Consider the following 15,541-nt stretch of genomic DNA (forward strand, 5'->3'; position numbering starts at 1 on the left):
ATAGAGAGTACGCTTATTAAGTTTGCAGATGATACCAAACTGGGTGGGGTTGCGACTTCTTTGGAGGATAGGGACATAATTCAAAATGACCTTAGCAAGTTAGAGAAATGGTCAGAGGTAAACAGGATGAAGTTTAATAAAGAGAAATGCAAAGTGCTCCACTTAGGAAGGAACAATCAGTTCCATACATACAAGATGGGAAGCGACTGTCTAGGAAGGAGCATGGCGGAAAGGGATCTAGGGGTCATAGTGGACCACAAGTTGAATATGAGTCAACAGTGTGATGCTGTTGCAAAAAAAGCAAATATGATTCTAGGTTGTATCAACAGGTGTGTTGTAAGCAAAACTCGTGAAGTCATTCTGCCGCTCTACTCTGCACTAGTTAGGCCTCAGCTGGAGTACTGTGTCCAGTTCTGGGCGCCACATTTCAAGAAAGATGTGGAGAAATTGGAAAGGGTGCAGAGAAGAGCGACAAGAATGATTAAAGGTTTAGAGAACATGACCTATGAAGCCAGGCTTCATGAACTGGGCTTGTTTAGTTTGGAAAAAAGTAGATTAAGGGGGGACATGATAGCGGTTTTCAAATATCTAAAAGGGTGTCACAAGGAGGAAGGTGAAAATTTGTTCCTCTTGGTTTCTGAGGACAGGACAAGGAGTAATGGGCTTAAAGTGCAGCAGGGGAGGTTTAGATTGGACATTAGGAAAAAATTCCTAACTGTCAGGGTGGTCAAATATTGCAATAAATTGCCAAGGGAGGTGGTGGAATCTCCCTCTCTGGAGTTATTTAAGAACAGGTTAGATAGACATATGTCAGGGATGGTGTAGACGGAGCTTGATCCTGACTTGAGGGCGGGGGGCTGGACTCGATGACCTCTCGAGGTCCCTTCCAGTCCTATTATTCTATGATTCTATGATTCTAAGTGGGCGTGTTCTTTCGGAAGCCCTGTATTCCTCATTTTGGTATGAATAAGCACTCTTCCCAAAGAGAAGGTTTTTCCCACATTTGGACCCGTGTAGATGGGCCAAATGTCAGAAAAGCCTCTTCTGAAAAAAAAAGTGTCTCCAAAACTGTTCTAATTTATGGTCCCAGACAACACATTTGAATTCCAAAGTGCAGCCATTCCCCATTTCTCTCCAGCCTTGAAGGGGTCTCAAGGCCTGTGCAACCCAAGAAATGTGATTAGCAGCTCACACCCACAATCTTTTTGTCAATTGCAGTGCAGCCTAAGGGTTACGTACCAAGCACACAGGACAGTCCACCACTCTGCCAGCTGAGCTATCGAAGGGGGCCTGAGTGCTGCTGGTTTGTCCATGTTGCCCCATCTACAAGTGTCAGGGCATGTGCTCTCCCAAGTGAGTGGCATCGCAGAAGAACCCAGGGGCACAGGGGCGCTTCCCATGCAGAAGGACCCCTGAGCTAGATCCATTTGCGTCTCAGCAAAAGAAAACTAGCTGGGTTCTTCTCATGGGTCTTTTTTTGTTTCAATGTCTCTAGGGGTGCAGAAGGGGCAGATCCAAAAGAACCAAACCAGTTGAGTGCATCTTGGTCCAGCCTCTCACTTGTGCTGCTCGCTCTCCCAGACAGTTCCTACGCCCAAGGCAATAGCTCCACACCCAATGGATAGGTTAGCAGAGGCAAGGGGGCAATAGGCAGAGCCCGGCAGCTGCTGGGACCGGACCTGAGGGCATCAGGGGAAGCGGCAACAAACACAAACACAGCCCCCTGCGTCTCTAGCCAGGCTGGTAGGTTTCATAGCCCCAGCTCATTTGAGCCAGCAAGATGAGCAGTCGAGCACCAGTGGGCACCAGACGCCCGGCAGAAGGCAGAAAATCTCTTCTCACCAGCCTGAGAACAAGAAACCTAAAGCGGGAGGGTTTTGTAACAACCAGCCTGGGAAAATCCCACTGACAGTTGAGCTCAGATTGCAAAGTTCAGAGCCCTGAGTACTGCCCCTTGCAGCATGGGACAAACAGCTGATGTTTTTGGTGGGCACCTGGGACTCTCAGCTCTCAGGCTGCCTCTGCTCTCCCGGCTCCCTCCAGCTGCCCCATCCCAGCTGCTTGTTTATTTTTGTTTTAACTTAAGTACCAGCTCTAGTAGAAGCCATGTGACACTCTCCCCTCCCCCATCATGGCATGGACAGGTCGCCGCCCCCAACCAGACTCTGAAATGGCCCCCTGCATTTCCCTGGCCCCATGGGGCTGGCAGGAAAGAGGCCCAGGGCCAGGCTAGAGCCGGGGGAAGCAGGAGGCAGGGAGATCCCCAGTCTACACAGCTTCTTTTTGTGCAAAAGCCTCTTGTATAAAAACGGACCCAATTAATTATGCAAATGAGCATGGCAATATGCTAATCTGTGCTACATTTGCATGAGCTTTTGGGGAAGAGAGGTGCAGTATGGAGATAATCTAGGTGGGAGATAGCCGTGAAGTAACATAGACTCAGGAAAAATCCCTGGGCTGCAATCCTTAGTTACACACAATAAGAATAATTCACCAGCTCAGACGTGATTTCTAAACCCCCAAACAAGGAAAATAATAAAACCTGATGGACTAGGGCAATGGTCCCCAATGCCATACACGCAGGTGCCATGGCGCCTACTGCCATTTATATGTGCTCGTGGAGCAATCTGGTCTGGCCCCGGCCCCGGGCGTGCGGCAGGTGCCAGCCCCAGGAGCATGGGCGGCCCCTGCCTGGGGTCGCAGCACATGCCGGTGCCAGCCCCAGGCACACGGCACCTGGAAAGCCCCTGCTTGGGGTCGAGGCACATGCTGCTGCTGGTCCTGGTTCCAGGGTTGTGGCAGAATCCGGGGTCGGCCCCGGGCGCATGGCGCATGCTTGGCCCCGCCCCCAGGCATGTGGCCCATGAGCGGCCCCACCCCTGGACGTGTGGTGCGTAAGCGGCCCCGCCCTCAGGCACTGAGCAGCCCCAAAACATTGGGGACCACTGGACTAGGGAGACTTTTCCCTACCCACACATTGCAAGAAATCCAATTCTCTGCAAGTCAAGACTGTGTGGCCTAATGGATAAGGCATCTGACTTCGGATCAGAAGATTGAGGGTTCGAGTCCCTTCACAGTTGCATTTACCTTCCTTTGTCTGTGCTCATGGATCCAGATGTTGCTGTCCTGGAAAGGTCCTATGTGACAATGTGGTTTTTCTATAACCCCATTGGAAGGCCTGTAGCTGTTCAGTAGGTCTAAACTATGGGGGATATTGCAGGGAGTGTTACTGGCTTGTGAAAGCAGGGCTGGTGGTTCCAGGAGAGAAGCGGCAAGCTGGGCTGGCCTGGCCTGGCGGGGGGGGCGGGGCAGAGACAATGAGACAGCAGGGAGTGGGACTGATTAGGGTGTGCACAGATCCTGAATAAAAATTAAAAGTAATGCCTTTTAAATATCCCCACTGCTGCCAGTGCCAGTGAGGTTTAAGGCACTTCCATGTGTCAGAATGGAGAGAGCCTGGTGCATTCACCATCCGCAATGAGAATATGGATAAAAAATTCCAAAGATGGTGTCGGCTTTCTGAAAATAAATGAGCCCCTTTTCAGCACACGATGTGGTGGTGCAGGGTTTATTGGGTTACTCCGGTTCTGCTGGTGGAAGCAGGGCTGGCTGGGGGGAGAGGGAGCAGTGGGGCTGGCTGGGAAAGATTGGGGGGAACTGACAGGAGGAAGCAGGGCTGGTGTGGGCAGCAGGACTGGCAGGGGAAATCAGGAGGAGAAGCGGGGGAGAACCACCAGGCCGACAGAGGGTGGGGGTGAGCGGGGATGTCCAGGGGGAAAACAGGGGGAAGAGAATCGGCCGGTGGGGAGAGGGACTGATCTGGGCACATGCAGATCCTAGGGCGCTGCCCGTCCCGTGCATGGTCCTGGTGAAGCACGAAGGAGTCTGGCCTCCTAGATTCCATTTTGCCACCCCCTCGAGTAGTGTGGTTTGTCCATGTTCCATGTTCCTTGTTCAGGTAGGAATAAGAGATCCTCCGGAAAAGGGCTTTATTTTGGAGGATCGCGCCAGTCTAGATGCTTTTTTCCGGCTTTTCCCCAAGCCGGAAAAAAAGCGGTGGACATGTTTATTTAAATCCTGCGGGGGATATTTAAATCCCCCGCAGATTTCCCTATTCCAAAGTTAGAAATTAGCATGCCTCTTCCGGAGATGGGGCCAGTCTAGACGTAGCCATAGGGAAAACCATGGACCATGCCGTAACACCTTACTCTGAAGCACTCAACCAGGAAGTAGAGGTCAAATCTATAATCATGGGCAGTGCCTTTACTGGTGACAAAATATCTTGGGGATGGATTTGAGTAGTGTTTTGCCAAATCATGTGGCGAGTTTAGATTATAACAGTTATATAGTACTGGTGCTTTACCAGCGCTTCCAAAGTAAATTAAAACCCCTGAAATTGTTGTATTTTATCTGGTGGGTTAAAGAACCCTAAACCCAAGAGGAGGGAACTGTAGGGGTAAACTGAGGCAGTCCATGGTATCTTGCTGAAAAATGAGAACTCAAATCCTAAATCATTAGGCCAGGCCTGGGAAGCACACAGACAGTAGCTACCATGAACCTGGCTCCCTTGGCAACCACATTCCAAGTGGGCGTCCCTTTGATAAGGCTGGTACCAAAGAACTCTGCAGGATTGTTTTTCACTGTCTTCTTTATTCCTAGAAAATAACCCCTGCAGTAGACGCATTATATTTCTGGCTGAAAGAGTTACCATCCACATGCCTCTGTTTATGTTGGCTCATTTTGCTTGTTAGGAATAATTACCTGTATTATTGATAAGATGTTTAATTGGTGATGGACAGGGATCCTGTGTAACCTTGTAGTCCATTGGCTTATGTGCTCATAATGTTTCCACTGCTAGACCTATCAAATCACTTCTCCTCTGACCACCTGTTGAATGTGTAATCTAATGTTTGTTTTGGTTAAGTTAGTGCTCACCAGGTTAAAAAAAAGTCCACTAACTCTGGAACCCCAGGAAAGTAAATCTGGCCTATGGGAAGCCCTGAACTTCAGTCCTCCCTGTCTCTTCCCCTCACCCTGTGAATGCCAGAAGTGTGAGGTGTCTCAGTCGGGGGCCACATCTTTGAGTGTTCTCCAACTGATTTTTCTGTGGGTGAGTGGCCCCCAATACAAAAAAGGTTCTCTACCCCTACAATAAGTAAAAACATTGATTTTTTATGGTATTTATTGGACATAAATATTTTACATAATATACAATAAAGTTTGATTAACTAACATGAGAAAGTTAAAAGGTTTAATCTCTTCAGTAATTTAAATTCAACTCCCCAGATGCAGCCCTAGCAAAATGGCTTGACTAATTATGTAATTAACAGTGAGTTTCCATGAGCAACAGTAGTCGGCAGCTGTGTCTAGACTGGCAAGTTTTTCCGCAAAATCATCTGCTTTTGCGGAAAAACTTACCAGCTGTCTACACTGGCCACTTGAGTTTCCGCAAAAGCACTGACGATCTCATGTAAGATTGTCAGTGCTTTTGCGGAAATACTATGCTGCTTCCATACGGGCAAAAGTCTTTTTCCAAAAAACTTTTGCGCAAAAGGGCCAGTGTAGACAGCAGAGATTTGTTTTCCGCAAAAAAGCCCCGATCGCAAAAATGGCAATCGGGGCTTTTTTACGGAAAAGCGCGTCTAGATCCCCCACGGACACTTTTCCGCAAAAAGTGCTTATGCAGAAAAGCATCCTGCCAATCTAGATGCTCTTTTCCGAAAATGCTTTTAACGGAAAAGTTTTCCGTTAAAAGCATTTCCGAAAAATCATGCCAGTGTAGACATAGCCTACAGGTTTGGAGAGGGCTGGGCTGGGTCTGGGCACTGCTGAGGGAATCCACTCAGGTCAAATTGCTCAAAACCAGGACTGCTTACAGCCCTTGACTGGAGACCTTTCCAAAATAGGCCACAAACCAGTCATACAAAGCACTTTATCTGCCAGTCCACCCACAGGAAGCTTCATAAGTAAAACCTCTCAGATACCCCAGCTCTTCCTGTGCTGCAATCAGCCCTGGTCTTACACAAAGGTGAAGGGTTATAGAGCCCAATCTCTCCAACCCAGAACAGATCCACCCAGTTCCAAAGAACCAGTGATCAATCTCTGGTCAATTTATACTTTAGATCTTACCCACAAGATCACAACGGACCAATCCTTTAGAATCTAAAGGTTTATTAATAAAAGAAAGAAAAGGTTGAGAGTAAGGTTGTTAAGGAGAATACATTATATACATCAATCGGCAAATTCTTGATGCAGGATCTTAGTGGAGATGTTACAAACTGCTAGCATAAAAGTCTTTGGAGTACATCATATACCAGGATGGGTCAGCACTCATTCCCCTTGTCTCTGTCCTTAGCAAGGCTTCATCTGGGATAAGTAGCGAGACTGAAGACAAGATGGAGCCCCCCTCATGGTGTTTGATATTCATTCCCGGTGTCTCCCAAGCTGGACCTAGTCACATGGTCAAGTGACCTGTTTCATATGCCAGCAGCCATTGTAACCTGGCTGCTTTGCAGCTTACCACATGCATTCCTCAGCTGTGTATTGGCCACCCGGAGAGCCATTGTCCTTGGATTCGTACTGATTAGCATAGTCACTCATTGGACATTCTTTCCCCATGACAGGCAGTCCATACATAGCATCAACAGAGCCCATAGTCATAACTTCCCATACAAACTCCAAAAGAGGACATGAATACCATACATAGAATCAACACAATCTCAGCTTTCATTTGATACCTCACATGGCCCACTTTGTACCAAATTTGAGGCAAACAGTTCCCCATGATCACAGCAAGTGATCTGTATGCTCACCTTAAAATCCAATAATGTAACAGGGGGCTCAAAAAAGGGTTGGGGTCTGGAGAAAGGATCTGGGATGCAGAAGCAGGCAGCTATCTGGCCAGGGGGAGGGTGCAGTGTGGGGCCAGGAGAGAGGGTGCAAGAAAAAAGGAGGGTGTCAGTGCAAGCTGGGGGTGCTCGCTCCCAGGGGAAATGGAATTGAGGAGATTGGGAGGGAAAGCAAATATTACCTGGCTTTGGGCCCCTTGCAGCAACATCTTCAGCCACACTGTCCTGGTCACGTCGGAGGGAGGCTCTGCTGTTGCAGCAGCAACCACACAGACCAGGACCAGCCCCGGACACCAGAGGCATCACTGCTGCACCCATTCAGTCCAGGGCCAGAGATGCTACTGCTGCAGCCATCCAGAGGCACCCCTAACATGGCCATGTAGCCCTGGAGGCCAGAAGTGCAGTGGAAGCAGTGCCTCTAATGCCAGCCTCAGGTTGTGTGGCAAAGACTCAGCCTAGTGCTGCCTCCTCTCTAGAAGCTACACAACATGAAGAGGGAGTGGGGCTAAGCTCCTTCCCGCTCAGCACATGCTCATTTGGAGGTGGGGCCTGGTATTACCTTGTGGACAGAATCAAAGCCTTAGGCAGGCTAGATTGTGCCAACAGAGAAAATTTTGCTCACCACCACTATAGGGTTTCTCATATGTGTGGCTTCAAGGCTTGAAATCTCACAATAACATTTCCCAAAGTCAGGGCAGTTGAAGGATTTCACTCTTGTGAGAGTTCTCTTATGGATAACAAACTGTGACCTCTGACTGCAGTCAGAACAGTTGAATGTTTCCTACAGTTGAATGTTTTCTTGCATGCGGGTTTTCCTATGTTTAACCAGGCGCAACCTCTGACTGAAGCTCTTCCCACAGTGAGAGCAGCTGAAAGGTTTTTACCCTGTGTGGGTTCTCCTATGTCTAACAAGGTGTGACCTCTGACTGAAGCTTTTCCCATAGTCAGAGCAGCTGAAGGGTTTCTCCCCTGTGTGGGTTCTCTTATGGATAACAAGTTGTGACCTCTGACTGAAGCTTTTCCCACAGTCAGAGCAGCTGAAGGGTTTCTCTCCTGTGTGGGCTCTCCTATGATTAACAAGGTGTGACCTCTGACTGAAGCTTTTCCCACAGTCAGAGCAGCTGAAGGGTTTCTCTCCTGTGTGAGCTCTCCTATGGCTCACAATGTATGACCTGTCACTGAAGCATTTCCCACAGTCAGAGCAACTGAAGGGTTTCTCTCCTGTGTGGGTTCTCTTATGGATAACAAGGTGTGACCTCTGACTGAAGCTTTTCCCACAGTCAGAGCAGCTGAAGGGTTTCTCTCCTGTGTGGGTTCTCCTATGACTAACAAGGTGCGACCTCTGACTGAAGCTTTTCCCACAGTCAGAGCAGCTGAAGGGTCTCTCTCCTGTGTGGGCTCTCCTATGGCTAATAAAGTATGACCTGTAACTGAAGCATTTCCCACAGTCAGAGCAGATGAAGGGTTTCTCCCCTGTGTGGGCTCTCCTATGGATAACAAGGTGTGACCTCTGACTGAAGCTTTTCCCACAGTCAGAGCAGCTGAAGGGATTCTCTCCTGTGTGGGCTCTCCTATGTATAACAAGGTGTGACCTCTGACTGAAGCTTTTCCCACAGTCAGAGCAGCTGAAGGGGTTCTCTCCTGTGTGGGCTCTCCTATGGATAACAAGCTGTGACCGCCGACTGAAGCTTTTCCCACAGTCAGAGCAGCTGAAGGGTTTCTCTCCTGTGTGGGTTCTCCTATGGCTAACAAGGTTTGACCTCCGACTGAAGCTTTTCCCACAGTCAGAGCAGCTGAAGGGTTTCTCTCCTGTTTGGGCTCTTTCACGTTTAATAAGAGCTGCACAGTCACAGCAAGAACAAGGTGAATGTTGATGGGGAATTTTTGTTTGAACAGTTTCTGTATTTGTTTTCAACCTTCTGCTCCTGTCACTGGATTTATCCTGTCCTGTTCCAGGATGATTTCCCTGCTGCCTTTGTAGGCTACACTGTCTGTCACAAGTCTCTCCTTGCTCAGGACTCTAAGAAACATGCCCTTCAGATCTTCCCACTAACATCCCACATGGAGCCATTCGCTCAGGTCCTTCCTCCTGAAGACTCCTCTCACTGTTCTCATTCAGCATCTCATCACCTGCTGGGATAGAAAGAGAAACCACACAGGAGTCATTCTCTGTGCTGAGCTGAAAGAAAAATTCTGAATGGTGAACAGAAAATGGGGGGGAGGACACCCAAAGAATGACTGGAAAGATACAATAATCATGAGCTGAGTTCACCCTGCTCCCCCATCAGTCTTTCCCCACACAGCACTCTCAGACTAGAGTTAAAGACAGGCTGAAAGGCCAGTCAGACTTGATGAAAACACACAACCAACACCTGCTATGAGAACACAGAAATTGGTTTGAGTCAGTTTAGCTGATCTCACCTGTGTGTGTGTCACTGATGATCTTCCCTTCCTCAGAGCCTTGGAGATCCACGATCTGCAGCTCTTCCCTTTGCTCCATCCAGGAGAGCACATGAGCTTTGGGGACTGGAAATCCTATTGGGAGAGAAATTAACCAAGTGCTGATCTTTTTGATTAAGGTCTGTGCCATTGTTGCTTCCAAAGCCAGGATCTGAGTTTCCTACCCAGAAAGGCTTCTTCTCAGCCTTCCAGAGACTGGTCTCTGGCTGGTACAAGATACCAGGACATACTAATTCTCCCCTCCTCCCACTAACATGTTGGGAATAGCCCAGCTGACTCTCATGGGGAACTGAGCGCTCTGCTTCACTCTCCAGGATACAACTCAGTCTCCCTTAGGGCCTGTTCCATACTTGGGCAGGACAGGAACACACTGCTCATAAGGGGAGAGCTCTAGGATGCTCAGGATTGACAGACACCCCTAGCCAGGACTCATATTTGAGCTGCCACATGTGAGGTCACTAGGGCTGGGAGAGAAAGGACCTAGCAGAGCTCTAGAGCCGTATGGGCTCTGCCCACAAAGCTCTTGGCTGGGGGCTGGACTTGCCCTGCTCTTGGGCTCAGGTACTCTACTTGAGCCAGAAGGAGGCAAGGGAAGTTGTTTGATAAGGAAAATGAATCCTTGTCTGGCCACTTCAGGCCCTGCCTATGCTCCACACTCCTGATACTGACTGACTGTGCCTGGGTGTGCCCTGTGAGCTGCGCAGAACAGCAGTCAGTCCAGCAGACAGCCAGGGCAGTGCCGGGATGTTCCTGTGGCCAGCCAAGGTGGCTGTGCTGCTTCTCTGCTGCTCTTAGATGCTCCTGCAGCTCAGCTCTCCTTCTGCAGCCTTAGATCTACTCTGCCAGCAGCAGCAGCCCTCCTCTTGTGGCCAGTCGGGCCTGCCGTTTGGTGCCCCTCTGGCTTGCACAGAATCTACCAGAAGCAGGGAAGGACTCTGAGTTGGTGCCTTCCTTCCAGGGGCTCAGCACAATAGCACAAGGGGACTCTGCAGATGCTAAGAAAAGCTGCACCCTGCTCCACTACTCAGGTACCTGTTGTTCCTGCCTGGGCCCTTCCACTGATGCCTCCGGCCAAGGCACAACATGGGCAAGAAGGTGGGAACCACGAGACCTTGGCTGTGGGAAGAGAAGCACCAGTATTATGTCACTGAACCTCCTCTCACACAGGAGCCAGGATTACTGGGGCACATACTGCTGATATTGGGGGTTCGGGCAATGAGGGACCCTGAACCGAACCAAACCCAACCCAGCTGCTCCAGAGCCCACCCAGCTTCTGTTACACAAGGGGACAGGAATCCTCACCCAGCCAGCACACAGCCTCGTAATTCTCCTGCATCACATCCCTGTAGAGGGCTCTCTGGCCCAGGTCCAGTAGAGCCCATTCCTCTTCAGAGAAATACACAGCCACCTCCTCGAAGCTCACTGGCTTCGCCACAGCCATTTTCTGTCCCTGGCTCTGCAGGCCAGGCGCTGAGCTGGAGTCAGACATGGGTGTTCTGCAGTCAGAAGGAGAAGGGGAATTGGAGACATTTCAAAAAGAGCTTTAATCCTTTCCACACCCCAATTCTGCCCAGACTCTGTCCTTGGTGAAAAACATGCTGGACTCTACGCTGAGTCTAGATATTCCATAAACACCACACACAAGTTAGATCCAAAGGCCGTATTTATTTCTCTCAATACCTGGCTTGAGTTACATTAGTTTGCCTGCAACAATGGGATTCAGTTTTCAGCATCCAGTTGTTTCTGCTAACAAGCCACATATTCATCTGCCTGAACATGGACATAGGTTTAATTTAATTTGGGCTGCAATATTTATAATCCTTAGTCTTCATGCATTGATTTGCAGCCCAAACTTTGGTTCTCTCCTCTGACACAGACTTCCATAACAGAGAGGAAGTGAAGTTAATATGAGTATTCATATACATATTATTAAACACGTGTGCTGAATGTTTTCAGGATAAGACCTTAAAATTAATGGATTCATGGCATCACAAAATATCCTTAGCCATGCAGTCTGTCCCCTCTGTGGCATAAGCCATTACACCTATCCGAGCTACTTAGGCACAAAGTTCTGTTTCCCCACAGCATATTTTCTAGAAAGTCGTCCAGTGTTGATATGAAGACATCAAGAGATGGAGAATCCATCAGTTCTTTGCTCATTTGTTTCAGCAGCTAATTCTCTTACCCATCAAACATTTGTGCCTCCTCTCTAGCCTGAAATTGTCCAGCTGCAGCTTTCAGTTATTAACTCTCACTGAACTGTATCCACTAGACCAGGGGTGGGCAATTCATTTGATGGGGGGGGGGAGGGGAGAGACTCCAAGATTTTGGAAAGTGGTTGAGAGCTGCACTCTTCCAAGACATTAACCAGGAAATACAGCGTATGAGATGGACACTGGGAGAAGAAGGGAGCTTTGAGAGAGGCTTTGGAATGCAGGAGGGAAAAAGGGGTCTGGGAAGGAGTTTGGGTGAAGGAAGCAGGTGTGATCTGGGGCACTGGATTAGCCAACTACTCATGAAATATTTAAAGTAAAGTTAATTTAGAAAAGTGGCTGAGTGGACAAATAAGGGTGAGGGTTTCTGACCATGAAGAGATTCTTGCATACGTGGATGCAGGAAGAGAGAGTGTGGATATGTGGAGCGGGAGGCAGGAGTGGGGGGCAGAGAATTAGGAGGGGAAGGGAGAGGTTGGGGTGCCAGAGGCAAGCTTTGGCCAGGAGACTTACCTGAGTGACTCCCGGCCAGCAGCCAAGCACCTCTCCGAGGCAGGTAAGGAGCCTGTCCAACCCTTGCACAAGCTGCGGGGCCATGTGTGTGAGAATACCTATGAGCTGGAGGGGAGAGGGCACGGTGCTTCCTTTCTGGCCAGAAACCAGCCAATGAGATTGTCCTGGAGGTGGAAGCAGTGCCTGAAGCCTTTCCCCTTAACCTCCAGGTCACTCTCACTTTCTGAGTGGCTTGCAGGTGGGAAGTGGCAAGTACAGAAGTAGCCCATTGCTCTCCAAGCATCAGTGGGCCGGATCAGATGGCCTGGTGACCTGGATCCGGCCCATGGGCTGTATTTTGCTCAGGGCTGCACTAGACCGAAGAGCCCTTGCGTATCCGGCAATTTCTCGCCATGAACACACTGATACCATGGAAGCCAGTCAGCTCTCAGCCTTTCAGCCTATTTATTGTTTGAAACCAACCCCAGATTGAAACTGAGTAGTGAAAACTGAGCCTGAAGGTGCCGTCCGTTATGTGCTTTAACTTCACCCCTTTAGCATCACAAACCCATAGACCAGTGTTTCTCCAAGTGTTCACAGGTCCCCATGCAGTGCCCCTGGGACTCCTCACTGATCAGTGAGTGAGATTTAGAGCTGTGTGCGAAGACGCTGCCATGACATTAACTTTACCTATTTTGATTCCTTGACACCAACAGGAGGCTCAGAATTTGCAAACCCCTGGCTCTATTTGCAAGCAGTTGACTCTGTTTGCTCAGTGCCTCTAAGGAGAGCAGCATGATGGGGCCGTCATTCTCTATGGGGGAATTGAGGCAGGGGATGGTTGGCTTCAGAGGCCAGATTCAATAGTTTCTAATACTTAAACAACTTTCCCCTACTCCATCCCTTCTAGGTACCTTTGAATTCCCTCAGGGTATGTCTACACTACCCCCCTAGTTCGAACTAGAGGCGTACAGCTAGTTTGGATTAGGAAGCCTAATCCGAACTAGCTTGTCCGTGCCGCGTGGCACGGAGTCCGAACTAGCCGGCATTTAAAAATGGCGCCGGCCGGCTTTATGCAAATTAAGCCCGGGAAATTCAAATCCCGGGCTTCATTTGCAACTCCGAATGACTACATTACTCCACTAGTTCGAACTAGGGGGGGTAGTGTAGACATACCCTCAGAGTCTCCGACAGCGCAATTGTTTTCCAGGAAAAAGCATTGACTTGTTCTTCCAGTTCAAGGGAAATCTCCTCTGTCAGCTGGAACTGCCCCGTCTCACACCTGGACAGAAACAATTCCATGTGATTCTATTTCATTTACAGATGATAAGATTTGGCTAGGAAGTCTCAGCTCTAACAGGCCTGGAGTTAGAATTCCTTGAATTTCCCCAGCCTGAGAGCAGGGGCAACACAGCCCATGGCAGCAATGCACACACCGAGTTACACCCAGATCTGACAGCTGGATCCCAACGCTTGTGATTCAGTAGGCTCCCTTCCCTGTGTGGGGAGCTGGGATGTTTCTCCCTCAGTCTCACCTACAGGAATTCACTCGCTGGCTTCTGACACTTCCCCTCCCAGCTTCTCCAGCCGGGCCAGCAGGAGTCGTTCTTGTTCCTCCAGGAACTGCCGCAGCTGCTGAAACTCGGCCACAATCTTCGGCCTCTCGGCTTGTGTCGAGCGTGAGCATCCGGAAGCACTAACAGCCAGACACGGACGGGCGGACGGGCCCTGCGCTAAATGTGCAACTTCAACCACAGAGGGGGCAGCAGCGAGCGGCCTGAGGCCCCTGCCCCGCCAGAGCAGCCCCCCACAGGCAGCACAGGAAGGTGGGTCACAGCCCCTCCCCCAGCCTAGCTGTGCCCCTCCCCCAACTCCCACAAGAGAGCTGCACCCCCCCTCCCGGCCTGGCCAGCCCAGCCCAGCCTCCCCTCAGCCTGTGTGAGCCCCTCCCACAAACCCTCCCCACTAAGGCCGTGCCCCACAACCCCCCCCCCCGCTTCGCAGGGGCGCACCCAGCAGCAGCTGCTCCACAGACATGTGGGGGGGGAAGGAGGCGGGTCAGGAGCGAGGGGCGGGGCCTCCGGCAGCCGTCTGGCCCGCCCACGAAACTCGCGCATGTGCAGCGCGGGGCTAACTGCCGGGAGCAGCGGGAGCGCCCGGCAGCCAATGAGGCGCCGCGGAGGGAAATAAACAAACAAACATCCCCGCCCCCTGGCCACGCAGAGCCCCGCCCCCAGGGTCCTGCCCCCAGCATTAACTACCCGGCCCCACCCACCTCGCTCTGCTCCCTGCTCCCCCGAAGCAGCGCGGCGAGTAACAGCAGCAAGAACTGGCTGAGGGCGTGCGGCACATGCGCAGTGGCGGCAATGGAGTCAGACACTGCTGAGGGCGCGCGGCGGGGAGTGACGGGCGGGAAAGCACGAAAACCCGGCCACGGCCATATGGAATGGAGGGGCCCTGTGAGATCGCGCATGCGCAGAAGGACAGTGACTCTGCTGGCAGTCCAGCGCCAGGGCTTAGCTCAGACCAGGAGTTTCCTGGCCACGCCCCAGTCCCGAGCGGGTAGGCGGGGGGGGGGGCATTTGCCTGACGCGCAGCAACAGGGGGGCAGGGGCGTTTCCTGCTGGGCTGGGGCCGGGCCGGGGCATTTCTCATAACCCGGGGCGGGGGAGGCGTGTCACTTCCCAGCACCCCGCTCGCGCGAACCCGCAACAGCCTCCCCCGCCCCCTGCGCAGTCACGTGGGGCCTGCGCTGGTCCCTGCAGCCCCCACCCCGACTGGCCGCGGCGCTACAGCCCTGCCCCAAGGGGAACGGAGGGGCTGGTCACATGTCACCTCCGTCACGCGCGGGGGGGGCTCCGCCCCCGAACCTCCCAACCCCGGTCCCCGCCCCCAAACTCCCCCTTGTTACCCGCGCGGAGGAGCCAGGGGCTTCACTGCTCCCCCAGCTCAGAAACATTCCCCCACCCGCTCCACAGCCCCGCCCCTTCACCCCCCACCCCTCTTCCCGGCAAGTCCCTGGTTGCTTCGCCTGGCGTCCCCAGCTCCTCGCGCTGCATCTTCCCCCCCCCATGGGCCATGGCACCAGCTCCCCTGCCCCAAACCCTGTCAGGACAGCCTCAGTGACAGACACCTGCTCCGTCCCCAAGCCCCCGACACTCTGGTTTCTGCCCATCCCAAAGGAGCGTTTGCCCCAAGTCACTGGCACCTCCCGGCTGAAAGCAAACCCGGCGCCTGCAGCTAGTCCTATGGCACCGTCACCAGCGATTTACTAGCCCAGAGAAGGGAAGGAGAGTTACTCACAGGGCAAATGCAGCAGCCACACACACACCCGGAGCTCTCCTGCCTGGCCCAAGGGAATGGAGGCGCCTCGCTGTGCCCTGTAGCCCTAGCCTGCGCCAGGGCACTGCACATTCCTCAGTTTGGGTATGTCTACACTACCCCGCTAGTTCGAACTAGTGGGGTAATGTAGGCATACCGCACTTGCAAATGAAGCCCAGGATTTGAATTTCCCGGGCTTCATTTGCA

The 15,541-nt window shown here is 51.5% G+C and overlaps 1 protein-coding gene and 1 non-coding gene across 2 annotated transcripts; one reads left to right on the forward strand and one right to left on the reverse strand.

Annotated features, from left to right (window-relative positions):
• The first annotated feature begins 3,007 nt into the window (after positions 1–3,007).
• On the forward strand, positions 3,008–3,080 carry TRNAR-UCG (transfer RNA arginine (anticodon UCG)). Its single transcript has one exon. It is a non-coding gene; the product is annotated as a tRNA-Arg (tRNA).
• A 2,942-nt stretch (positions 3,081–6,022) lies between these two features.
• On the reverse strand, positions 6,023–14,965 carry LOC102462544 (zinc finger protein 777-like). The gene is made up of 5 exons (XM_089773784.1): positions 13,549–14,965; positions 10,611–10,804; positions 10,341–10,424; positions 9,270–9,383; positions 6,023–8,981 (listed from the first exon to the last, which is right to left on the reverse strand). The coding sequence occupies exons 1-5, from the start codon at positions 13,698–13,700 to the stop codon at positions 8,869–8,871; spliced, it is 657 nt and encodes a 218-aa protein (XP_089629910.1). The 5' UTR covers positions 13,701–14,965; the 3' UTR covers positions 6,023–8,868.
• Between the last annotated feature and the right edge of the window lie 576 nt (positions 14,966–15,541).

The sequence above is a fragment of the Pelodiscus sinensis genome, chromosome 28 (assembly GCF_052426305.1).
Source record: "Pelodiscus sinensis isolate ZL-2025 chromosome 28, ASM5242630v1, whole genome shotgun sequence".
In the NCBI taxonomy this organism is placed as follows: domain Eukaryota; kingdom Metazoa; phylum Chordata; order Testudines; family Trionychidae; genus Pelodiscus; species Pelodiscus sinensis.